We start from the raw sequence: 27,104 nt of genomic DNA, 5'->3' as shown, positions 1-27,104 counted from the left end.
CAGACAATTCATTGGCAGATATTATGATCAAGATAAAGATTCGTGGTATTATGTTCGCTCTAATGTGGTAAGAATGCCTGACACTGATTTACACCGGGGCTACAACATGCAATGCCTTAGTTGACGTTCAATCGGTTTTACAGAAGGCATGTTGGGGATATTTCAAACTGAATTTGTAAATGGTCAAGTGGTCAAAAGATGCAATAGAATGGACATCCCCACCCCACCCTACCCCACTCACCCCAACCTCAACATGAATATATGGTACAGGGACGATTACACCAAACAAAGACGGATCAATAATAAGTATAGTACTTACTGTGCCTGCACACGGTATCCATACATGTTGTGTAAGGGTATCACAGAGTTATCTCCCTTGTACTAAACATTCACAAATATCACAGTGACTGTCGTCCAGCTCACGCTTTGAAAATAAACAGTGTTTTACATGGAGAACAACGCTGGTTTTGAGCGCTCCTCGATAGTGCCAAGCTGGCGTATGTGTCAATGTGTTATCGTCAACATAAAATGTGAGTTTGATGCTGATTTTATTTTGTGTAACATAGCCCCTTTCCACAAGTACGCCATTCAGCTATACATTGAACATGTAGCCAAATAAACTGCGCATACTGAACTTATATTTTTGTAGTTTTTAAATTCATTTTATTAAATTGAATATACTGAATATACTGAAGTGAATATACTGAGGATGCTAACGATTATTATACATTGCCTGTGTAAAAAATATTCAACTTAGGCGATGCCAGTCGTTCCTATCTGCCGATATGATTGGCGCGTTATATATGTTGTATGAATGCATGGTCGAATCACTTGGCCAAGGAATGTACAGTAAACTACGGTTATAACGAACACGCTTATAACGAACTGATGGATATAACGAACTTACGTTTATGGTCCCGGCTATTTGCTGTAGTTATGCTGTATGTGTGCTTATAACGAACTACGGTTATAACGAACTAAAATTAGTAGTCCCTTTGAGTTCGTTATAACCGTAGTTTACTGTATGCATTATATCCGAAAAGCATGATGCATTATTTATGTCTTGTGTTGAAACCGGTTTGACGAGTTGGTGGATTTGTTAATGTATTTCAAATGAATCATCGTTCGTTTGGTGTTGAACGCCACACTCAGCAGTATTCCAGCTATATGACGGCGGTCTGAATATAATCGAGTCTGGACCACACAATCCAGTGATGGGCATCATGAGCATCGATCCACCCAATTGGGATACGATGACATGCATCAACAAAGTCAGCGAGGCTGACCGCCCGATCCCGTTAGTCGCCTCTTACGACAAGCATAGTCGCCTTTTACGGCAAGCATGGGTTGCTGAAGACTTATTCTACCGTGGAAATGCACGGGTCTAAAATGTATCTAACGATAATTCAGTGACAATATCATTTACAGTCAAATGGGGTGAGTGAACGCCGCTTGGAAACATATTTCAGTCATATTTCATTTTTACAGCTGACTGATTAAGGTGCATCTGCGTATAACAAAATACCATTTAGTACACTGAAGGAATTTGCACCATTCTGTGTATAAGAAACACCTTCCATAAATCTTTCCCTACAGAGCCTTGTATAAATAGGGGATAAACATACTGTTTTTTCAGTGTGGACCTAAAACATTGCGCGATCGGTTCCAAATTCAATTGAGCTCTCTTAAATCTACAGGTAACCGAGCTCTCCATTCGAAACACAGTATGTTTATCTCCATTCTACCATGACCAAATAACACGAATTATTACCCACGTGGTGAAGATACAGGTGGTAAGATACTAAATCCGTACACGTGTGTCATACAAGGTTGACCTTGGTTTATTCGTTTTGATTGGATAACCGTGACCTCTGTCACACCGGGACTACATTTTTCATTCATAAAAACTCACGAGACGTCATTCATTTTGCAACTACAAGGCAGAACTGAAGCAATCTCATGAGAGCGAGGGATATTTACAAACACTTTATTAAACCAAACAAGGTAGTCACACGCATCAAATTCGGTTTGTACTCTATATAAGTTATGCAGAGAGCTTCTACAAACATCATATAATCGAGCTATATTCATTTACAATGTACGACTACCGATCAATAGATCGAGGGTCCCCATGAGCGTGACGCACCCGACCGCTTTCACAACTTTCAATTTGATTGAAGGTATATGGAAAAGCGTGGTGAATGAAGTCTGTTTAAACAATCTGGACAGATACCTAGACTTACTTGGGGTGATCCGGTTGTGCCATCAGTGTCCCCTTCGAAGCGTATTTTGTGGCACTATTTCGGGAGTTGTTTGTTCACGACTGCACGACCAGATCACTCAAAGTGAACACTTCCGATACAAATCATTCGAAAACTCCGTAGAAGTGTGCCTGACTTCTGATTATGTGGCCCAAAATATCCCAAATGTGAACAATAACATTCCCCATCCCTAGTGTGAAACGCTGTAAGTATATCACGGTTGTCTTTTCTTATTCCAGTGGTGACCTTGCCCTTCGTTCGAAGCTGTCACTGACATACAAGCAGACTTGAGTTTGTTGATTTTCACGTCTTCAGTATAGTGTTGTACAGTTTACATGAATGTCTTTGGCGAACGCTCTGATTTCCCTCTTCCAAAATGGTACGGACATGATATTAATTCAGCTGACAGATCAAGGAAACAGCACCATTTTGATTGCACAGACGGGACACCGGCAGTGCGAGTGACCGACTGTCGGTCCGATATTCAAAGCGCGGTGCCAATGTGACTTTTCAATTTTTCTTAAAGGTGTCCTGCGTACTAACAACATGGCGCATGAATTACCATAAGTTGAAGAAATACTTCAAAAAGGATCTTGAGCGTCGGTGGTGTTATGTTTGCAAACACAACTGTAGGCGTATGTTGTCAATGCGTATGCATAGAAATGTCAAAAATGCCCATATTTGGGCATATATCAATATTCATGCGCAACCAGATTTTGCAACCGGTTTCAGTTTGGTCTGTCAACGGAGAGAAGTAGTTATATATTTAACGTGGGTAATAAATAAAATACCACACTCATTCTCGTTAGATAACATTTTCACGATTTTTCGCTAGGTCAGATACCAAAGAAAATCCACTAGTTTCGTAAAAGTGGTATCTAACGAGAATGAGTGTAGTATTCTCTATATATGTGATGTTTGTAAATATATTGAGTGACGCGTTATTGGTTTAGTCCAGTGTTGTGAGTGGGTTGTCGATCTGCATTACTATCTGAATCACCGACAACAGCTTTTAAACAAAATACAGTTAACTACGGTTATAACGAACACGCTTATTACGAACTTACGGATATAACGAACTTACTTTTTTGGTGTCGACTATTTGCTGTAGTTATGCTGTATATATGCTTATAGCGAACTACGGTTATATCGAACTAAATTAGTAGTCCCTTTGAGTTCGTTATAACCGTACTTTTCTGTATGGCGCTCAAGCAGTTTGTAAACACAGTAATACTTCACTCAAACATATGACAATAATTCTAAGCGTGTAACACAATAACTTTGTAAGCTAACATGAGTCGAGAACTCCTAAAAAATCTAAGCAAGTCTCACAAGGGTTTCGTTTTACATCGCGCGTCACTATTATGGCGTCATATCACTCTTTTCGATGCAAAAGATATGACGTCACAGTCGTATATAGAAAACGCCAAAATCCAAGCTCCCCAGGCCCCGTTCCACAAAGCGATCTTAGCTCAAAGGTGATCGTAACGCCCATACTTTAACCTAGGCTTACGATAGTCGTAGCGCTAAGATCGCTTTGTACAACAGGACCCTGTTATCCACAAAGCTTGAATACATTCAATCTGTAGATTTCTATCGTGTTTTCTGCGCAAAATATATTGCCATACATCCTTTGAATATTGTAGTAACCGCAACTTTGCATTTTGTAACCTAAAATTGAACATAATATTATTTAACATGCATTCTTACAATGACTAAAAAATGGCTTCCGTGGTGATGCGGCCGTAAAATCTGTTGTTTCAGTCAGAGGGGGTTTTATAGCGATTTGATAACCAAAAGTATCGAAATAAACAAGGTGTAATTCTCTTTCATATGAACACATCTGATAACTTTCACAGCGATTTCTTCCCGTGAAGATTCCGGGTTAGAATTGGTCTGTAGCAACCCATACTTGTCGGAAGAGGCGACTAACGGGATCGGGTGGTCAGGCTCGCTGACTGGGTTGATGCATGTCATCGAATCCCAAATTGCGTAGATCGATGCTCATGGTGTCAATCACCGGATTATCTGGTCCAGACTCGATTATTTACAGACAGCCGTCAAATAGCTGGAATATTGCTGAGTGTGGCGTTAAACAACAAACAAACAAACACAGCGATTTCTAATGGTTTTGCTCTTTTTTTAAAAACAACAACATTTTTTGCTTATCCTCTAGCCAAAAAAGATGCCTTGTTATTCCTTGTCGCTCCAGCTCTTCAAAAGCTTATGGGAATGAATTCGAGATATTTAAGTTATGGTCCTTTCCTCGACCTCAGACTCTCTAAAACGGTATCAAATTTCTCAAATTATTGGTCTGACTTCCTAAATTGTTTGTTGTTCACACGGAGAGGTGAGGTGAGGTGAGGTGAGGTGAGGTGAGGTGAGGTGAAATTTGGCAGGGTACCCTCGAACTCTAAACACAGCTCTTATACATCCCTGCTATAAGACAAAATAACTTATCTGTAACACTGTAGACGTGTAATATATAGCGATCGGCAAAGTACGTTCAACCATCGAAACATTACATGTCAAGAAAATAATTTTTTTTTTACTAAATGAGGATTTGAACTTCACTTTCCGTGTTTTTCACGCGGTTACCAGTTGGTTCAAGATTCGACAGGAAATTAGAGTAACCTCCCTTCGAGACAGCTCCTCCCGATATCATTTCCGCGAACGGGCTATTGCTGTGAGGAGCGTGGTAGTATTTTTATGAGCAGAAGACAGACAACATTGTGTTGATATCGCTGGTGAGACATTGTTTGTGAGATATATGGTTTTCTTTTGGAATAATACCGAACGATTCATCCGTTGGAGTGAAAAACTGAAAGAAGAGAAAATGCACAGGAACCCGTTATTGGTAATTAAATAGAGAATTTCACCCGAGTGTCTTTTGATATCAAATATATAAACGCAAGTTCATAAAATTGGAATAACTCTCAGGCTTGCCGAGGAGTTTTTCAACTTTTATCAACGTGTGTTGATTTATTTGATATCAATTCAAGGTTGAGACTCTATTTATCATCCAACATCATTCTTCCAACTTTTTAAGTTTGTAGACAGTAATAAGCAGTGTCTTGGTGTAAAAAGTCCTGCTAACAGCTTCAGTAGCAGAGCCATTAGTGATGTCATTTGATTGTGACGTCATGGTAAGCATTGACGTCACCATGGTCTGCAAATCATTGTGATGCAATTTCATTGCAGCGATATATGTAATGTAGATATTGTATGATCTTACCCAAGCGATATCTCCTGTGGGAGCCAATTTTGGATGATAAATATAAATATATACCGCCTAAATGTAAGTAAAGAAAATGCACAGGAACTCGTTATTTGTAAGTAAATATAAATATATACTGCCTATATGTATGTACAGAAAATGCACAGGAATTGTTATTGGTAAGTAAATAAATAGAGAATCTCCTGAGTGTCTTTTGATACTAAATATATCAACACGAGTTGAAGAAACTAAAAGTGGAAAAACACTGAGGCTTTTATCAACTAGTTTTAATATATTTGATATCAATAGACGTGAGATTTTATTTATCATCCAACATCATTCTTCCAACTTTTTCAGTGTATAGACAGTAATAAGCAGTGTAAAAAGTACTGCTAACAGCTTCAGTAGCAGTGACGTCATTTGATTGTGACATCGGCTTTATCCGACACTAATGATGGGAACCAATTAAATCAGTGGTATTTAATCCGACAGTGTCGTACTAAGACTCTGACACACCTAATTTGCAATGATTTACCGAAATCTCTCATTAATCAGTTTTGTTAATCCGACAGTGAACAGCATACTCGGTGGTCATCTGCCCGCGAGTACACAGCCCAGTGTTTTGATGCGAGACGAATCGGCTAGTGGCTGCAGAGATAAACTTACTTGGGTAATATATGAATACATATCTGCTGGCGATTAGGTGCCTCACTCTGGCAGTGTGGGTTCGAATCCCGGACAGGACTCAACCCAAAATGTCCAAATTCGTCAATATTCTTAAGTAGTGGGTACTTTTGTTGATAGTTGCTTGAGACTTGAGGCCAAATATTGGCCCCTGACCAGGTCTTAATACATCTGTGAACCATGTATGAAAATGTTTTTGTTTTGTTTTGATTTTATAATAACAAATGTTGTGAAAATGGTAGTAGATAGAGACTCAAGAATAAAGTACTAAAAAGCTCTCAGATTCCAAGATCTCCCATAACACTATCTGGAATTGTGTTACTTTGATCATGTTGATTCATGCTTGTCTTTCACCTTCATTTCAACTACTCAGGCCTGCTGTGTGTGATGGAATCTCCCTGTCCTTGACCATTGCCAGTGATGGAGCAGGCAATAGCATCAACGGCTGTGGCAGCAGGGGCAGCAGCGCCGGCGGCAGTACAGAAGAAGTGTGACCCAGTCAATGGTATGGGTCACAGCATGTAGCAGAGAGCTGGGGGTTGATAAGACATTTGTCTTCATGCACAATTTGAGACAAACATGTAGATACCGTAATTATTTGTGTTAATTATTTGTTACAGCCCCAGTCCTTGTTACTATGTTGAATTAAGTATTCTGATGCATTTACAATGTTCAAAGTTTAGCTTGAAAGTCAAAGGGTCATGTGGAATGTTTGAGATTGAGGGAGTCCCTGAATTCAACTACTGTATGCACAAACCTCAAGGACCCCAGGAAATCCTTTAGGTTCGAACACTACATTTTACATGTTTTGATTATTTAGGTCTCTGAACAAAGGCATGCAATTAGCCTCAGGCTATATTAGCTCTTTGGTTGGTTTGTTGGTTTGTTGTTTAACGCCGCACTCAGCAATATTCCAGCTAAATGACAGCGGTCTGTAAATAATTGAGTCTGGACCAGACAATCCAGTGAATGATATCATGAGCATCGATCCACGCAATTGGGATCGGTGACCTGCATCAACCAAGTCAGTGAGCCTGACCACCTGATCCCGTTAGTCGCCTTTTACGACAAGCATAGTCGACTTTTACGGCAAGCATAGGTTGCTGAAGACCTGTTCTATCCCGGAATCTTCACTCCACAAAATCCTCCAATGTCATCCTGTGGGAATTTTTGGTTAGATTTACAATTGGAAACTATGTTTGTTGTAAGGGATGACTTCATGGGTTTGTAGACTCAGTGACTTTGTTCCTTGTGCTTTCTTGTACCGTAATCGTCATTACTCATTATACCAACCACTGGTTTTTGACTCTATTACTTACAGGCTGCCGTCATACAACAGGATGATTGTATATCTGTGGCATCATGCAACAAACAGTCAAATATTTCCAGTGTCACATTCTCTTAATACTGTTGCTGGAATATAGCTTACAACTGGGGCATCGACAGCAAATGTCTAGGAATGCTTCCCACTTCATTATTGTTGTTGGGGGCACGGGTGGCCCAGTCGTCTAAGGCGCCGCTATTAGCTGTGCAGAATTGCGTCCCTTGGACAAGCCAGAAACCTATGATTGTGGGTTCGAATCCCAGTTCGCCCCGATTATGTTTCTAGGTTGGTCAGCACCATACCCGTGCTCGTGGGTTTCACCGAAGTGGTAAACGTCTGAGACCTGCATCACTTCGGGCTTTGCTCCCACATTAAGCTGACATGCCGCGATATAACTGGAATACTGTTATGAATTGATCCTTTGATTTGTGATTTGTTATTGTAGTCATTTTGATATTTTAAATTGAAATATAAAGTTTAAGTTTTTCAACTTTCATACTGGGACCTTACCATGGTCTTACTGGGACCATGGTAAGGGATTAGATATTGACATTATGAAACCTTTTCACTGGCACCATGTTGCTATACGACCTTGACCCCAGGTATGACCTTGAACCATACTTCACCTTGTGCCCATGTTACAGTGCAGGTCAAGGAGGATGGCTGCTGTAAGCTGTACTACAAGGTGAAAGGTCTGCAAAGTGCATCATGGGACTTCGTGGAGAGAGAAGGGTATGCGTAATATTTACTTTTGCAGAACTCATCATCCTTACTTTGGGAATGTATTTTTAGCCGACCTTAACAAGTGGTTTATAATCTGCTGGTGGCGCTTTGTTTGGAATTCTCAATAAAAATCAAAGCACTTAGATCTGAGCTTGAGACATTTGGCTACAGCGCATGTGTTTAAGAAAACTTAGCAGGATTGTTCTCAAAATTCTCTTGTCCTCTGCATACATTTGCTTGTAGGAAATTACATCTGTGTTAAAACCTGTGAAGATCTGGGTTAGAATCATTGGGCGGTCGGTTAGCCTAGTGGTTAAAGCGTTCGCTCATCACGCCGAAGACCCGGGTTCGATTCCCGACATGGGTACAATATGTGAAGCCCAATTCTGGTGTCCCCCACCGTTATATTGCTGGAATATTGCTAAAAGAGGCGTAAAACCATACTCACTCACTCACTCACTAGAATCATGATACTCTAAATCTGTAAAGTTTTGCGAGCAGGAAAGCACTGCGAAAGGTGCGAGTGACACACACTTGCAGTAGTTTCATGATGCAGTTATTTTTGCTGACAAACAACAGACGTTGTCTAACCAGCTAGTACATGATTATACAAATTGTATTCCTAAGCCAGGAGTGTTTTTTGATCCCACCTGTTTTAATTTACAGAGCTCCAGATAAGCTTTTGGTGTTGTAGGTATTTTACCCATGCATTTTAAAATCATTGGGTATCAGTAATTCTATCTGGGTATTCAAATTTCTGTTACCCACTAGTTTTTACACATGTGGGTATTTAAGTTAAATATTAAAAAAACACTATTCATCTAGTCCCCGTTAACTGGTGTCGTGTGGGTTCGAGAGCTTTACAGGACTCAAAAATACCACGATACTTCCACAAGAAAGTGTGATGGCAAATGATCATGATGTAACTGTCATCGTGGAGTTTGGCAAGGTTGACGGAATGCCCGTTTATAACTTCAAAATAGGTTGCTGATTAGCTAATCGAATACACAAGGTTACTTCACAATCTTTTGATGATACGCACAAGTTTTATTTCTGTAGCGTATCTGTAATGTTCGTTGCGTATCTGTAATGTTCGTTGCGTATTTGATACGCTTGGATTTTATTTTACTGCCTATTTCTGCATTTCTGATGTGTATTTTACGCGGATACGCAGCTTATCTGGAGCTCTGATTTCTATCATCATCTGTTCTGAATTTCTTGTTGATAACTCCTGACTTTGATGTGGCCCCCTCCGTGGTAGAGAGTCAACCTGGAGATGGAAAGGTCCGGTGGTTCGATCCCCATCTGCATCATACCAAAAGACGTGTTAAGAGATGGTACTTGTTGTTACCCTGCCTTGCTCCCGGCATTAATGGGCTAAAACAAGGGCTGATTTCTATGATCATCTGTTCTGAATTTCTTGCTGATAACTCCTGACTTTGATGTGGCCACCTCCGTGGTAGAGAGTCAACCTGGAGATGGGAAGGTCCGGTGGTTCGATCCCCATCTGCATCATACCAAAAGACGTGTTAAGAGATGGTACTTGTTGTTACCCTGCCTGGCTCCCAGCATTAATGGGCTAAAGCAAGGGCTGGTATCTCAGTCGGCTAGCACTGCAAGAGCAGCATTAGTCTGGACTAGTACAAGCAGCCACACACTCACACATGCATGCACGTGCATCTGTGTGCAATAATCTTGGACGCAACGTTTGACCCCATTTCACCTCAACTGATAAATAGGTCAAATGTAGCTTTGATATTTGGTCATCGTAACAGGATATAGCAAAACTTTCCAGACAAAGTTTAGGCATTTGTTCATGGCACAAAACTTTGCACATTGACAAATCAGTTATCCTTCCCAGTTTGTAGATGATTCTCTAATCATTTGCTAACACTTTGTGAGAACTGGACATCTTTTATTGTTTCAGAAATTTCTATGCAGTGTTTGAAACAACGGTGAGTGGCCAGGGCTACTTCCACGAGTCCCTGGCAATACCACCTGACATCAGGTCAAGAATAGATGTCGCCACCAAGGGGCCCAAGAAAGACTTCTACAAGGTGAAGATCACTAAAACAGGCAGTTTTAAAATAGCCAGTTACTTCTCGACCAAAATGTGAAGCAAGTACAGAATGGGGCAGTGTGTTATCAGGATTGTTTTGAAATCTGCCTTCATGTTATAAAACTGTATAAAGTCTGTGATGCGGGGGTACGGGTGGCCCAGTCGTGGAAGGCGCAGCGATTCGCTGTGCAGAGTTGCGTCCCATGGGCACGCCAGAAGCCTATGATTGTGGGTTCGAATCCCGGTTCGCCCCGATTATGTTTCTAGGTTTGTCAGCACCATACCCGTGCTTGTGGGTTTCACCGAAGTCTTAAACGTCTGAGACCTGCATCACTTCGGGCTTTCCTCCCTCATTAAGCTGACACGCCACGATATAACTGGAATACTGGAAAAAAGCGGCGTTAAACCAAACTCACTCACTCACTCACTCTTTATTATGAGGAACACAACGTTTCGGAGTATATGCTTTCTCCTTCATCAGGTGAATGGATGCTAGGATGCATGGAGCATATATATGTACTTGTGAAAAACAACAAAAGTAATATGATAAAAAAGGTGGAAACATTAACAAGCGAATCCAATAGTTACTTAGTGCTGATTGGTGAAACTGTATTGTCAGCATGGTCAATGGTGCTGTTTTAGAATGGCAGTTGTTAGAAGAATTTGTGAAGGTGTACCTGTAATTGTTTTGTGATTTTTTTAGGCTTTCTCAATTGCTTGGTTTTAAGATTTTTTGTTTCAAAAAGCTGGTGAATGTTTGTGGTAGGGATAGATCTGAAAAATGTGTTTTGAAATCATGTTTTTTAATTGTGATCTTATTACAATAATTAATTGCTGATGAACTAAAGTAAAATTGACAGACTGTCAACAAGGAAATAGATACTGTTCAAACTAATTTGACTGATAAGATTTTGGTCAGTGTGTTAAAGCCTCTGTGAGATAAAAATGACATGCTTTTAAATTTATAATTTTGTTCCTAATGGTGTAATCAAGATTTTGATTTATAAGTGAGAGATTTTGATTTTGTGCAGCTTTGAACCGTATTCCAGTTATGGCACAACACATCAGCTTGATGTGGGAGGAAAGCACGAAGTGATGCAGGTCTCAGACTTTTACAACTTTAGTGAAACCCACAGAGCATGAGTATGGTGCTGACAAACCTAGAAATATAGGGCGAAGTGGGATTCGAACCCATTACCATAGGTTACTGGCATGCCCAAGGGATGCAACTCTGCATAGGAATTGCAGTGCTTAGCCACCTGGGACACCCATGCTCCCCTTGGGGAGTTAAGTGTGCAACAAGATCACTACCTTGATCAATCTTTGATATTTGGTAAATGGGAGCTGGATTAAGCAAATGATAAGCTTCTCACCTTCCTTTTCATTGAGATTGATGAAACCCTTTCTCCAATTTACCAGGATAAGGCTTTATGTTTTTATTTGATAAGTTTATGGATCCCTGACCTAAAAAATGATAATATTCAGAATGAAAACAGTTTTTTTTATACCACTGACAGTAAAGATCCTTTTGACAATACAAATAATCACACATCATTATACCAAGTCAGATTTTAGACATATAATATTTTTAATGACCCAAACCAGACCATGATGTTTTTTGTGAACACCTACTGATCCAAAGCAAACTTTGATCTGATTTAAAAAATCATGTAAATGCATTATATTTTCTGTATATTTTTACCTACCGATAAAATGTTTCACGTTCAAATGCAGTAAACCTAAAGGGAGGTGGGGTAGCAGTCGCACGTCACACCGATGACCCAGGTTTCTGTTCCCCACATGGGTACAATGTGCTCAGCCATTTTCTGGTGTCCCCTGTGGCATAAATCAATACTCGCTCGCTCGCTCACTCACTCACTCACTCACTCACTCACTCACTCACTCACTCACTCACTCACTCTTCCACTCACTCACTCACTCACTCACTCACTCTCACTCACTCACTCACTCACTCACTCACTCACTCACTCACTCACTCACTCACTCTCACTCACTCACTCACTCACTCACTCACTCACTCACTCACTCACTCACTCACTCTCACTCACTCACTCACTCACTCACTCACTCACTCACTCACTCACTCACTCACTCACTCACTCACTCTTCCACTCACTCACTCTCACTCACTCACTCACTCACTCACTCACTCACTCACTCACTCACTCACTCACTCACTCACTCACTCACTCACTCACTCACTCTCACTCACTCACTCACTCACTCACTCACTCACTCACTCTCACTCACTCACTCACTCACTCACTCACTCACTCACTCACTCACTCACTCACTCACTCACTCACTCACTCACTCACTCTTCCACTCACTCACTCACTCACTCACTCTCACTCACTCACTCACTCACTCACTCACTCACTCACTCACTCACTCACTCACTCTCACTCACTCACTCACTCTCACTCACTCACTCACTCACTCACTCTCACTCACTCACTCACTCACTCACTCACTCACTCACTCACTCACTCACCCACCCACCCACCCACCCACCCACCCACCCACCCACTCACTCACTCACTCACTGTGAACATGATGAAGGCTCATTTGTTTGTTTTTTCCTCTTGTGTTCATCCTGTGTACCTGTGAGGCTGTATATTTGTCACAGACTTCATATAATACACATTTTTCATAAATAAATATTTCTCAGTGTGCCCTTCAAGCCCCAGAAACTTATTGTAACTGTGTGGCTCTGATTTGGCCCATGCTATTGGCACTCCACTGCCCAGGAACTTTGGGTTAGTGAGTATGGTTTTTTGCCGCTTTTAGCAATATCACAGCAATATCACAGCGGGGGACATCAGAAATGGGCTTCACACATTGTACCCATGTAGGGAGTTGAACTCGGATCCTTAGCTTGATGAGTGAATGCTTTAACCACTGGACTAGCCCACCGCCCCGCTAGGAACTTTGAAGCCTGGATATACGTTTGGTCATCAGTTAATGATGAAAATGCCTTATGAAGTCTTTGATTATATATGCAATACAGGAAATATGTTTTTATATATTTGAATTGATATTTCCTTCAACTGCTAGTCTGTCAATATACATCTTTCTGACATGTTTTTTATTTTAATTGTTATTGTTTACATTGCATTTATGCGTTGAGATCTCTTTTACTGAGAGGGGGCGCCGCGATTCGCTGTGCAGAGTTGCGTCCCTTGGTCACAACAGAAACTTAATATATCCGGGGCCCAGTTGGCCCAGTCGTCAAAGGCGCAACAATTCGCTCTGCAGAGTTGCGTCCCTTGGGCATGTCAACAACCTATGATCGTGGGTTCGAATTATGGCGTGGATCGATGCTCATGATATTAATCACTGGATTCCCTGGTCCAGACTCGATTATTTACAGACCGCCGTCATATAGCTGGAATATTGCTGAGTGCGGCGTTAAACAACAAACCAACCATCTTATTTCACACAAATATGCAGCCTTTCTGGAGCTCTGGGGACAATTATACTGCATAGCGGCCATATTGTATTCACATCTGATGGAGGAATTTAGTGTATACAGACACATAAAATAGTGATGATGATCCTGTGCTGTGGTCAGTTTCTATAATGCTTTGGTCATATATTATGTTGGAATACTGTCTCTATTATTCTGTTAGCCTGTATTGGCTTTATAGTCTGTCGATGCTTTCTGTGTCCAAGTTGATTTTTGTTGTCAGTAGCAGCAAATTTGTCATCAGGGATGGACATTAGCACTGGTTAGACCAGTTTTGCTAAGGTTAAAGGTAACAGGAAGAAGATTTTACAACATTTTAGAGGTATTTCTCCATGTCATCGCTATTCAGGTTAGTAGACGTTCTTGGTTAGATTCTATTCCTGCTGATCAGCTTATCAGAGTTTTGATGAAGTAGTCTCTCTGTGGTGACGATGTCTCCCTTGTATGGACAAGGACTGATGTGACTTACACGAATACAGCCATTTCACAAACTCCTAACTCAAAGGATGGTTTTCTTAAGATTTTTTGTTAGAGACAGCGTTTTTTTGGTCACTGCTTTAAAACAACATCCAGCAGATCCAGCCAATAATGTATTTATTACAGAGTTTCTTTTAAAAAAATCATCCACCCAACTCACTATTTGGTGCTTCTTTTTGTATACATTGGAAAAGAATTCAACAATGTTGAACAGCTGTGCTGTAGGTTGAACAGTGAATGGTACAGTATTGTACAATATCTTTGTTTGTTTGTTGTTTAACGCCGCACTCAGCAATATTTCAGCTATTTGATGGCGGTCTGTAAATAATCAAGTCTGGACGAGACAATCCAGTGATTGATATCATGGGCATCGATCTATGCAATTGGGATACGTTGACATGCATCAACGAAGTCGGCAAGCCTGACCACCCGGTAGGCTGTTCACAAGCATAGTCACCTGTTACGACAAGCATAGTCACCTGTTACGACAAGCATAGTCACCTGTTACAACAAGCATAGTCACCTGTTACGACAAGCATAGTCACCTGTTACGACAAGCATGTGTTGCTGAAGACCAATTCTACCCCGGATCTTCACGGGTCTGTACAATATCTAGTCAGTTATGTAACTTTCTACTTTATTATTATTAAATATTTGTTTGACCATGTTGACTGAGATGTCGCCAGTGCAATAGCAGCTCAAAAACTCACCATGGGAGGTAGAGATGAATTATGGCATTTGCGCATCTGCCTACAGATTACTCTCATTAAATGCCAATTTAATGAACCGAGCCAAAAGTGTTCACAGGAATTCTATGTAACTTGGGTAATTTCCACCTTTTCCCTCATAACATGTCATATATAAATATGAGGTGAAAACAATTAGAATAAACTTTTCTATTAATTCATTAACCAGTCAGTTTCAAGGTTGTTTTGCTAAATTGATCACCTTTTGCTTATATACGTAAGCAGATGACCTGTAAGCTATCAACTGATGAACGCTACCAGACTCTATGACAAGAGGGAATTTGAATAGTCAACTTTCTTTATATGATGAGAAATATTCCAGCAGCTCCAGCCATTTGTGTCACTACATTTGAGGTAAAATCAACAATGCTCTTTCTAACATGATTTCAAAAAGCTTTTTAACTCTCAAATGTTTGTTTTTTTATCCGGGATACAGCATTAATGGCCTTAAAAGAGCTTTGAAAAGGTTTTATGGTAGACGTGTGGAGGGCATATCCAAATGCAGTTACCTGTTTGGACTTGCACATATTCCTCTGTTCCTTCAGGTGAATACTTGACTTGCCTTTGCATGTGTTTGTGACAGGTTCTACTGGTGGGGCAAGATAAGCTACATTTCAGCTGACTGTTTGATTGTAATTCATAAACAAATGCTATTGATAGAATCATACAATGGACTCATTTTGTAAGGTGTCCTTTTAATTCTACATTACATTGTTATCTGAAATTATCACTTAAATGAGAAAGCTTTGTTTGATGCAATTTTGATCTTTCCACAAAATGACCTGTGCATTGTGACTGTCATTAGTGGCAAAGTTACGGTATGCATCTCGCTGTGCACATTTACATCTCTTTGGTGCCAAGATCTGCTGATATTTGTTCATATGTCTTCATTTGTTCATCATTTTGCATGTTTTTGTGCTGTTTACCTATGTGGAAATACATTTATCACTGGCATTATATAATCAACATCATCACAAGACATTGTGTTGACCCTTCAGGAACAGGACCTATTTTAACCATGCCATTACGATTCTACGCATGCCAGCGGCAGTAAAGAACAGTGAATTTCAAAGGTTCCCTCACCAGTTATCATTATCCCCCTTGGGTCTATCAGCACCACACCCATGTTCATGGGTTTCAGGAAAGTGCTGAACCTCTACAACATATATGTTCAGTGGCTTTCCTCATGCATTTACCTGAGCAGGGTCAATCTCATTAAAATCAGATCTTAGTTCTTGCTACCGCTAAACAAAGATCTGAGGACATCCCATTACGGGACCGACCGACCTTGCGCAAACTTTGATCGACCAATGGAATGACCAATCAGAAGGCAGCTTTGTCGTGCTTTAGGGCACTACTTTCAAATTGGCGACTACACTTCGAAACATATTTTGACAAATTCTCGATTACAAATTTGAAACCTGAACAAAAGAACATTCTGGAATGGCTAATAGATGGTCTAGATTGTATGGATTCAGTCGTTAAACCCGTAACTATTGTTCGGAATGAAGTTTTCAAGGTTGCACGATTAGAAATCACATTCCGACTGTCACTTTCATAATCTGGTAAGCGACGCTCTGATTGGACAGATGAAAGGTCGTTCTGACGTGAGCCCCAGTGGGATGTCTTCAGATCTTTGTTTAGCGGTAGATTGGAGCAGGGTATACTCCACGATCGCACTGAAGTATCTTGCATGTATTGTATTCTTGTCAAATATCAACTGCGTCACATATCTGATCTGATTGTACATGTGTTATCTGGAACGGACTTCAGTGTATTTTGTAATGCCCTATCTTTTATCTTTCTCATGGACATTGACATTTTATGTTTGTTTAAACTGATCTGGGGTGAACCTTTACAAGGAGAAATATATTTATGTATGTTGATGACCTTTTCTTTTTTTATATTATGATGTAATGGAGCCTTAATGCATTTCATGACCATTAACTTGACTTGATATTCATGCCAATAAATGTTCATTTTAATAGAAATTTTGGTTTGTTAAATTCTGAATTCCTTATGGTATTATTGTTTGTTTAATGCCAAACTCATCCAATAATATATATACCGCCTCCATGGTCGAGAGACCCGTGACGATCCGGGGTAGAATTGATCTTCAGCAACCCATGCTTGCCGTAAAAGGTGACTATGCTTGTCGTAAAAGGCGACTAACGGGATCGGGTGGTCAAGCTCGCTGACTTGGTTGATGCATGTCATCGATTGATATTAATCACTGGATTGTCTGGTCCAGATTGATTATTTACAGACCGCCGTCATATAGCTGGAATATTGCTGAGTGCGGCGTTAAACAACAAACCAACCAACCAACCAACCAAAGACTTTAAAAGATGGTACTTGTTGTTACCCTGTCTGGCGCTCGGCATTAAGGGGCTAACACAAGGACTAGTCAGCTTGTAGTCAGTATACTGTGTCTGAGTGGGGTATTCATGTTAAACTGCGGCATGGTATCTCAGTGAGCTAGGACTATAAATCGGCATCAGTCCGGACTAGTACAAGCAGCCACACAAACACACACATGTACATGCACGTCGCTATATAAGTGCAATAATCTTGGACGCGACATTAAACCCTATTTCACCTAACCTCACCAATAATCTATACGCACATCACCTTTGGTTTCCCACCAAAATTCAGCTAAAAGCCATAATATAACTGCAGCAGCCATGCCTTATTGTGCAGCAAACAATTCCCAAACATATTCTGGTACAGACAAACCATTGTTGATAGTGTAACATTTCACCAGATTACAGACAAATCATTGATCAGTGCCAATTCACTTACAGGTCAATGTTCCAGACATGCCTCAGTGTGTAACAATTCACTCCTTCTTATTGTGTAACAGTTCACACACCCGTTCTGGTACCATTTCTGACTGAGGGGCGGTCGGGTAGCCTAGTGGTTAAAGCGTTCGCTCGTCACGCCGAAGACCCGGGTTCGATTCCCGACATGGGTACAATGTGTGAAGCCCATTTCTGTTGTCCCCCGCCGTGATATTGCTGGAATATTGCTAAAAGTGGCGTAAAACCATACTCACACACTCACTCATTTCTGATTGTGTAACAATTTACCTACCTATTACGTTATAGAGAAACCTTACCTCTAACATTACATCAAAATGAATCACTGATTGACGATGACATATATGTAACTGTTTCAGTGTGGGTAGGTTGCAATAAGCGACTATATAAATAACATACAACTCAAATTGGATCTCCATGTGTGTGGATAAAACAAAAATTTGAATTTCAAAATATATTCTTTATTTTTTAATGTTGTAACAAATGAAAAGATGTTAGCGAATGAATGTTTTTTGTTCATTCATTGTATTGTTTTGAGTAGCTTATAAAAGGATATCAATGTAAAAGCGGAAAGCACCTGTGTTTTAGAAATGAACAGACATGATATAAAATCTTCATATAAAAGCAATGCAATATCTTTTCTGCAGCGCTGCACATGTAGGGCACAAGTCCAGATCATAATATATTATTTGTAAAGCAAAAAAACGTGTGTTTGAAATAAACTATTTGGAATAGGTTAATGTTCATACATGATTTTTATATTGTGGCTAACTAGTAGCTAAGCCTCGATAGCCTCTTATGAAGCATTTACACCTGTGCAACTAGCTTTGATTCAACATGCCAACAAATTGGACTGTTGAATTCGGAGGCAATCAATGGTATTCACATGACAGTATGCAGCCATTCGTACCTTTGCTAACTGGAAAAAATAATGTAAATGCATGGTTTAAGTGGGGGGTGAAATGTAACAGGCAACTAAAAAAAGGCTATTGTAACCATGAAAACCATTTGTGAATTGTTCAGCCCTGACGCTTATCAGTATCTTGACGTGACATGTGGCGTGCTAAGACCTGACTGTCGCTCTGCTTCTAAGGATGGATGTGTTAGGAAGTTGGTCCCCATGCTTAGGTCTTGGCGCAGCTTCGGATTTAGATTTCGTGTCTTCAAGCATAGTATCCAGGTCTTCAAACTGGTAATAGTTCGTTGGGACATCAACATCGTAATCTTTTCTATTGCTGTTGTAACCATGAAAAACATTTGTGAATTGTTCAGCCCTAAAGCTTATGAGTATCTTGACGCGACAAGTGGTCTGCTAAGACCTGACTGTCGGTCTGCTTCTTAGGCCTCTTATTCTTGTCGATGGCTTCAGAATGCAGCTTAACTGTTTGTCCCGATAGTTTCATGCCCTCGATGATTCCTGTAGTGGTCAACTTCATGGCGTACTTCTTGTACTCGTCTCCCCTCTCTGTCTCATCCACAACTTCAATCTGCTTCTTTTGTATTTGCTTCTCAAAGATTTGCTGAAGGTCTCCAATTGAAAAGGAAGAAACTAGCTCCTGATCCTTCTTTCGTCGGATGAACACCGGAGCAGATCCTGACGGCATCCTCATGATCGTCTCAACCCTGAACTTTTTACAAATTTCCTTTTCTGTGAATACTACTTGCGCAGTGCAGTAAGTGTTAGCTTCAACGTTGATATCACTGGTCGTTTCAAATGTCAGCGTTTCTTCAAACGTCTGACCGGTAGTTTTAGAGATCTCGAGACGTGTTTCCAGTCCTGCCTCTGCAACTCCAATAGAAAAGTTTGCCGAGCCCCCGATGGAAAATCCTGTCTGGAATGTGACGTTCACTGAGGCTGTTCTTGCCCGTTCCATCCTGAATTTATAGATCTGATCCCTGTTGGTGTCATTCTGATAGTCTGTGGATAGGATGGATGTGTTAGGAAGCTGGTCCCCATGCTTAGGCCTTGGCGCAGCTTCGGATTTGGATTTCGTGTCTTCAAGCTTAGTAGCCAGGTCTTCAAACTGGTAATAGTTCATTGGGACATCAACATCGTAATCTTTTCTTCTGATGAAGTGTTTTCTCCAAAAAGTTGCTTTGTCGACGAATTGATCCCATGCCCAGTCCTGTATCTTTTTTTGTACGTCTAAAATTGGGGAGATGTCCTCAACCTTTGATTCACCGCCACAGATCATGGTGACCAGTTCTGAAAAATAAACGATTTTGTGAAAGCGAAACAATTTTACACAAACATACAGGTCATCACGCGAGTGTTTTTTTGAGATTGTAAATATCCTGTATTAGGAATAAACACTATGATTTCAGCTCGTAGTGTTTGTTCCTCTCTATACGATCCCAAAACACACGAGCAGATAAACGTGTTATGATTTATTTCAGTCTTAAATTATATCATTGAGAAAAAGTATTCTCACGTCTCACCTGACCATTGCGATGTTTTGTGGAATGTGATTATTAATATAGTATGTCCCAAGCTCAGTGATTAGTCTGACAAAGTTCCAACTGAAACTTATTGTTCGACATTGAATTTCGGTACATAGATAATAATTCTAAAAATTATAACAAACACACGATAGACATAACGATATGATTCAATTAACACTTGTTTTGGGTTTTTTGTGTGTTGATTAACGTCGCACTCAGCAAAATTTCAGCTATATGATTGCAGTCTGTAAATAAATCGTGTTTGGACCAGACAATCCAGTGATTGACATCATGAGCATCGATCCACGCAATTGGGACCGATGACATGCATCAACCAAGACAGCGAGCCAGACCACCCGATCCCGTTAGTCGCCTATGAAGTTGAGCGACACGAACGGTGGAGGAGACAGATCACTGCTTCACCACGATACCCCGATATCGAACTACGATAACTCGGCCACCAACGGAAGTCACCAACAAGGTAAAACTACCCTCCATACTCTCTATACGAAGATAAGGAATCGCCAGGCCTTGACGAATGAAACCATGGAGATTAGGAATTGTATAGAGTTTATGCATATTGATGTAACTGACCTGAAAATAGCTCAAACCGATCTGAAAAATGACTTGCATGCTGCTACGGAAGCCGTTTTAAATGTGTCGTCAAATGTATTCAAGCGAAGTCGTAAGAGGCGACTAACGGGATCGGGTGGTCAGACTCGCTGACTTGGTTGATGCATGTCATCGTATCCCAATTACGTGGATCGATGTTCATGATATTAATCACTGGATTGTCTATTCCAGACTCGATTATTTACCGACCGCCGTCATATAGCTGGAATATTGCTGAGCGCGGCGTTAAACAACAAACCAACTAACCAACCTCGTTCCAGCAAGTAATTAGCATGGTAAAGAAGCTGACATAAAATCATATATTTGGACGATGTTATTAGTATCTGCAGATATATGTACATGTAATCTGTTTACCTGTTCTTTTGGACCCGTGAAGATCCGGGGTAGAATAGCTCTACGGCAACCCATGCTTGCCGTAAAAGGTGACTTTGCTTGTCGTAAAAGGCGACTAACGGGATCGGATGGGGGACTTGGTTGATGCATGTCATCGATCCCAATTGCATGGATCGATGTTCATGATATTAATCACTGGATTGTCTGTTCCAGACTCGATTATTTACAGACCGCCGTCATATAGCTGGAATATTGCTGAGTGCGGCGTTAAACAACAAACCAACCGACCAACCAACCTGTTCTTTTGAGAGTCAAGATTAATGCTAACAAAGTGTGAGAATCCTTTTGGGTTTTTTCTTACATTGACATGTTGTGTAAATATTTTTTACTCTGACCTGAAATGCAAAGTTCTTTGTTTATGTTAAGTGTTTATGGTTCAAAAGATTATATACATAACGTTTCAGGTAAATGTTTTACATTAAGACCAGAAATGGTTTGCTGGATTATTGGATATTATATTTTAATGCTAACACGATCTTTGAGTATAAGCTTTACACTCCCTTAGCAGTTGAATACATAAGCTGAAACCTTTACATTAGGGTCTCAGGAGAAAGCGTTGGCTTGTTTCCATTTGCTCACGTTCTATCTTGGCACATATTTGAGATTAATGATAATTATTGTTACTCACCACGGTTGAAATTATTACATTAAATGTGAGGGGTCTTAGGGATAAAAACGAGGAGAGAAGTGTTCATGTTCTTGAAAAATCAAAATGCAGATATGTATATGTTGCAAGAGACTCAAGTGTCTTAAGTGTAAGTGTTATAAAAGATGAACCTTTTTGGAGACAGCAGTGAGAGAAATAATCACATATATTTTAGTCATTGTACATCAGACAATCGGGAAACAGCTGTTTTGATTAAAGGGAGACAACTCCAAGTCACTTCTGGGACATTCGATTACCAGGAAAGGTTTGTGATGTTAGAGTGAGGAAGTGAGCTGTGATTAACGCCACTTTTAACAGTATTCTAGTTATATCACAGCGTGTCAGCTTAATGTGGGAGGAAAGCCCGAAGTGAAAGAGGTCTTAGACGTTTACAACTTCGGTGAAACCCACGAGCACGGGCATGGTGTTGACAAACCTAGAAACATAATCGGGGCGAACCGGGATTCGAACCCACAACCATAGGTTTCTGGCGTGCCCGAGGGACGCAACTCTGCACAGCGAATTGCGGCGTCTTAGACGACTGGGCCACCCGTGCCTCTGTGATGTTACTGTATGAAGGGTGTACTGAAACAAGTGGTAAATGTGTATGCCCCAAATAATGAACAAGTCAGAGAGTTTTTTTCAAGTTTTTCAAAATAAATTTTGTAAAAGGTTTGTGGCAAGGGGTAGCATAGTAATTACAGGAGGCTCTGTTCTCAATCCATCAAAGCATAGTGAAACCTTAGATACTCTTATTGTTAAATTCCAGCTTACAGATATATGGAGAGAAAAGCATACTCAAGAAAGCATGTTTACCTGGAGGAAAAATAATACAACACAGTCTAGGATTTCGTAGTTATCAAGGGAGTGAGTTGGGTTTAACGCCAAGTCTGTATGTACCAGATGTAATTTTTCAATTATTATGCCAAGCATAAAATCAGATCACAAAAGTGTATCATCAGCAATAGATAAAGATAGGTATGTTGTTGCTAAATTTTGGAAAATGGATAATAAATATTTAGCAGATATATGTTAGAAACAAATTTGTGATTCTTTAAACATGTTAAATATGTTTTGTCAAACATCGTCTGCAAAATAGGAATAATAATCTGGAAGAGCAATATTTTGAATCCAAAACTGAAATGGTTTGATGAATGGGAAAATAGCAGGAGTTATTTTTACAGTTTAGAACAAAACAAACAAACAAAAAAACAAAGAGAAAAATATTTCAGAGATTGGAGCAGCAAAAACTGTAGTAAATACTGATGACAAGAGAATTCTTCAGAAATTATAAATCTTTTATGAAGATTTATTTTCACAGAAAGAATGGGCCCTAGAATCTGATTTCGATAACAAAAATGAGGGTGTTGAAGAAAGAAATACAGACTTTCAGAAAGAATAAATTGAAGTGGATTTACCAGAACAAGAACTGAAAACAAGCTTGAAAATCTAAATGTGACGGCATATCAACGGAGTTCTATCAGCAACTCTATGGTTACCTAAAAGTGCCTTGAGGAGTTTACAGTATACATTTCAAACAGGAAGGATGACAGTTTCTCAGCGACGTGGAATAATAACATTGTTGGATAATCAAGGCAAACATCCTTTGCTAATTGAGAACAAGAGATAATTAACTTTAAGATTATAGCAAAGGCTGTAGCTAATAGATCACACAAGAGGACAGTATGACAGGGAGTCATATCAAGGGGAACAGTGTGACAGGAAGTCATATCAAGGGGAACAGTATGACAGGAAGTCATATCAAGGGGGCAGTATGACAGGAAGTCATATCAAGGGGAACAGTATGACAGGAAGTCATATCAAGGGGAACAGTATGACAGGAAGTCATATCAAGGGGAACAGTATGACAGGAAGTCATATCAAGGGGAACAGTGTGACAGGAAGTCATATCAAGGGGAACAGTATGACAGGAAGCCATATCAAGGGGAACAGTATGACAGGAAGTCATATCAAGGGGAACAGTATGACAGGAAATCATATCAAGGGGGCAGTGGGTAGCCTGGTGGTTAAAGCGTTGCTAACGCCGAAGACCTCGTGTTGTAAAGCCCCACCCTTTCAGCACACCCCCCCCCCCCCCCCCAACTACCCCCCCCCCCCCCCCCCCCCCCCCTACACACCCCTACACACCCTACCTGCGATATTGCAGGATTATTGCTAAACTTGACGTACACATACACACTCAGTCAGTTATATCAGGACGTGCCAGATTGATTTGATGAGTTATCCAATATTGATGCAGTTTTGGGACGTTCACGGGTACAGTGATGACAAATCTCGAAACATAATAAGAGCGATCCCGAATTCGACCCCTTCCCATACAAACCAACCCATCCCATCCCCACCACCCCAATACCACCCCACACAACACTCAACTCATCCCACAACACCCTCAAACCCTCCCACACCATCGCGCAACACCCAAACCCCTTCTCACATAAACCTCCACCCCATCCCAAACTACCCAACCCCACCCGCATTCCACACCACCCCAATAACAGCACACGTCACCTCAACCCCATCACCCCACACCACCCTCAAACCATCCCACACCATCTCTCACCACCCAACCCCTTCCAACATTGACCCCACACCACTCGCATTTCACACCATCCCAATAACATCCAAATCACACCAACCCAATCCTACACCACCCACACCATCCAGAGCCCATCCCTCACCATCACAACCACATCATACACCACTCAACACCACCTCAACTCCACCCCACACCTCCCTAACCCACACCAAACCACCAAACGGCACCTAAAACCCGTCCCACACCAGTCTAACCACACACCACATCACCCAAACCCCCTCCTACACCACCCAACACCACTTTAAAACAATCCCCCACCACCCTCACCGCAACCCCACACCACATCACCTCAACCCCATCTTACACCACCCAGCACCACTTAAAACCAATCTCCCACCACCCTCACCCAACCCCACACCACATCACCTCAACCCCATCTTACACCACCCAACACCAATTTAAAACAATCCCCCACCACCCTCACCCAACCCCACACCACATCATCTCAACCCCATCTTACACCACCCAACACCACTTACACCTATCCCCCATCACCCTCACCGCAACACCACACTACCCGACACCACCCCTGCTGCATCACACACAAACCCCTGCGATCCCACATCACCCTGCCTCAACCCCACCCAACACCACCATCGGTGCATACAGGAAGGACATACACGCCTCAGGCAACCTTCCACCTACCCTGAATAACAGAGCAGTAACTGCGACGATCACACAGAACTCATGACATGACTATATTGTCGAATTGTTGTGCATCGACCTGTTTATTTAGCGCTCAGCAACGACGGCCTATTTCCCACAAAAGGCTAGCCCTAGATCTGTCACGGTCTATTTCATGTTTCGTTACTAAAGCTCTGAAATGTTATATGACGGTTGATGTCACAAATATTAATATATACAACGTTAGTGGTAGTAATTATCAAATTTCATCTTGCTTATAATGAGCTGTAGACGATGTGACTTGTGGCGCCGTCACGGACTTGTATATTCTAAAAATATATCTATAGGTACACATGAACTGCAAATATTATTACACCTATGCATCTTTTCCGTGTATAAACCAGGAACTGAAATATTACTAATGAATCATACTGGTTAATATTAAACGTTACATAATGCCTACCTTTGTAATACCCGTTTGTTGCTACATATACATATCACCCCGCGCTCATTCCAACAAGACCTGTTCTAACATAAGGTCAACACCACAGTAATAAAATCTCCCATCAAATGTATGCATTGATGAGCTTATAGTGTGTAACAACTCAAGATGCAGCATGCATAATTTACAGAAATACGTCAACAGTATAAAGCTGTTACCTTGAGTGCTGTAGTCGCAAGAAATCGCCTGTTCTCGTTACACGGCGTTGCATCTAGGTCACCGTGACATGCTGGCCCCAGACCTGCTATAGGCTGTAAAGGAATATGAAGCTGCATAAAGTGTGTGGTTGATAGCTGGGCCCTCACCCCACGATCGCTATATCAAATTGAGATCATATGAAAGTTAAGTCAATTGTCGTGACACGTGGGTGGGGGTGGGAAGGGATTTTTATTTTATAGAGAACATTATTTTTCCTTTTGAAAGTTAACTTGAATATGAAATGAATAATCTTATTTGACCCCCCTATTTGACAACGGCCTTGCTATTGAACCAAAATCACTTTCCCGGGTTTATTACTTTAGTGGATCATCAATTAAAACGTGTCACTTTCTCCGAGTAAATGCTTATATTTTGCACAAAACCTATTTTTAAAAAAAACAGTACGTGTTTACTCAAAGGATTGTAATTATAGTTCTTTCAACCAATTTGTAAACATCACAGACTGCTGTCTCTTGTGTAATTATAAAATTATGAATAAAAACAACAACAAGTCTCTTGCCTTTTCACAGATTAACAACAAGGGACATGAGTCCTGATAAAATCTCGCTAATGCGGACTATTGTCTTATCCGGATTAACTTTCTGTTCCGCTCATGTCTGCATGTAATGTATATTACTTTATGTTATTTTACTTTTTAAATATTATGTATATTTTACAGTCAAAATCTGCTTTTCTACAACGAAGAGAAAAAAATATTTTATATGTCTAGTGACGGGTAGTATATTTTATACACACTTTTACACTAATATATTTATGCTGTACATACTGTGATATATTTTAAGTCTCTCGTAACCCTTAACGGATGGCTCACTTATAAATACGTACTGTTTTATTATGTACAATTTTTTTATAGGTGAGACTCAAATACATAATCTGTCTGTCTGGTTTAAGGGGGCAGTCGGGTAGCTTAGCGGTTAAAGCGTTCGCTCGTCATGCCGAAAACCCGGGTTCGATTCCCGACATGGGTACAATGTATGAAGCCCTTTCTGGTGTCCCCCGTGGTGATATTGGTGGAATATTGCTAAAAGCTGCGTAAAACCATACTCACTCACTCACACTGGTTTAAGACCTATTGTAACGTTGATCTTCACGGATCCCACGCTCTGTGAACAGCCAAGTGAACACTTATTGTTGAAAGGTGATTGCGATGATCAGTACAGTTTGCCAATCAATGAAAGGGCTTCACGTGTGTGAGCATACGGCGAGGAAGCCAACTCTTTAACTATGA

General features: G+C 40.7%; 2 protein-coding genes across 6 annotated transcripts; one reads left to right on the top strand and one right to left on the bottom strand.

The window, feature by feature from the left end:
• Window positions 1–4,791: 4,791 nt before the first annotated feature.
• LOC124150737 lies at window positions 4,792–10,532 on the top strand. Of its 4 annotated transcripts, none has more exons than XM_046522767.2 (5): window positions 4,792–5,118; window positions 6,051–6,148; window positions 6,536–6,667; window positions 8,131–8,218; window positions 10,137–10,532. In XM_046522767.2, the coding sequence occupies exons 3-5, from the start codon at window positions 6,583–6,585 to the stop codon at window positions 10,324–10,326; spliced, it is 363 nt and encodes a 120-aa protein (XP_046378723.1). In that variant the 5' UTR covers window positions 4,792–5,118; window positions 6,051–6,148; window positions 6,536–6,582; the 3' UTR covers window positions 10,327–10,532. The 4 variants fall into 4 exon arrangements, with proteins under 4 accessions (XP_046378723.1, XP_046378721.1, XP_046378724.1 ...); XM_046522768.2 differs by having other exon boundaries at window positions 4,876–5,008; XM_046522765.2 differs by lacking the exon at window positions 6,051–6,148 and having other exon boundaries at window positions 4,794–5,118.
• A 7,725-nt stretch (window positions 10,533–18,257) lies between these two features.
• On the bottom strand, window positions 18,258–25,967 carry LOC124150738. Of its 2 annotated transcripts, none has more exons than XM_046522769.2 (2): window positions 25,816–25,967; window positions 18,258–20,006 (listed from the first exon to the last, which is right to left on the bottom strand). In XM_046522769.2, exon 2 carries the CDS (start codon window positions 19,993–19,995, stop codon window positions 19,075–19,077), a length of 921 nt encoding a protein of 306 aa, XP_046378725.1. In that variant the 5' UTR covers window positions 19,996–20,006; window positions 25,816–25,967; the 3' UTR covers window positions 18,258–19,074. The 2 variants fall into 2 exon arrangements, with proteins under 2 accessions (XP_046378725.1, XP_048246227.1); XM_048390270.1 differs by lacking the exon at window positions 25,816–25,967 and adding an exon at window positions 25,619–25,668.
• Between the last annotated feature and the right edge of the window lie 1,137 nt (window positions 25,968–27,104).

Source organism: Haliotis rufescens, unplaced genomic scaffold (genome assembly GCF_023055435.1).
Source record: "Haliotis rufescens isolate VD_foot unplaced genomic scaffold, xgHalRufe1.0.p SCAF_89, whole genome shotgun sequence".
NCBI lineage: Eukaryota > Metazoa > Mollusca > Gastropoda > Lepetellida > Haliotidae > Haliotis > Haliotis rufescens.
This window is presented reverse-complemented; position numbering and strand designations above follow the sequence as displayed.

Bases quoted from the DNA above. Each gene is read 5' to 3' on its own strand.
- LOC124150737 (XM_046522767.2), top strand. From the start codon at position 6,583: ATGGAGCAGGCAATAGCATCAACGGCTGTGGCAGCAGGGGCAGCAGCG. The intron at 6,668-8,130 runs GTATGGGTCACA...CCCATGTTACAG, and splicing joins GAAGTGTGACCCAGTCAATG to TGCAGGTCAAGGAGGATGGC. The intron at 8,219-10,136 runs GTATGCGTAATA...TTATTGTTTCAG, and splicing joins GACTTCGTGGAGAGAGAAGG to AAATTTCTATGCAGTGTTTG.
- LOC124150738 (XM_046522769.2), bottom strand. From the start codon at position 19,995: ATGATCTGTGGCGGTGAATCAAAGGTTGAGGACATCTCCCCAATTTTA.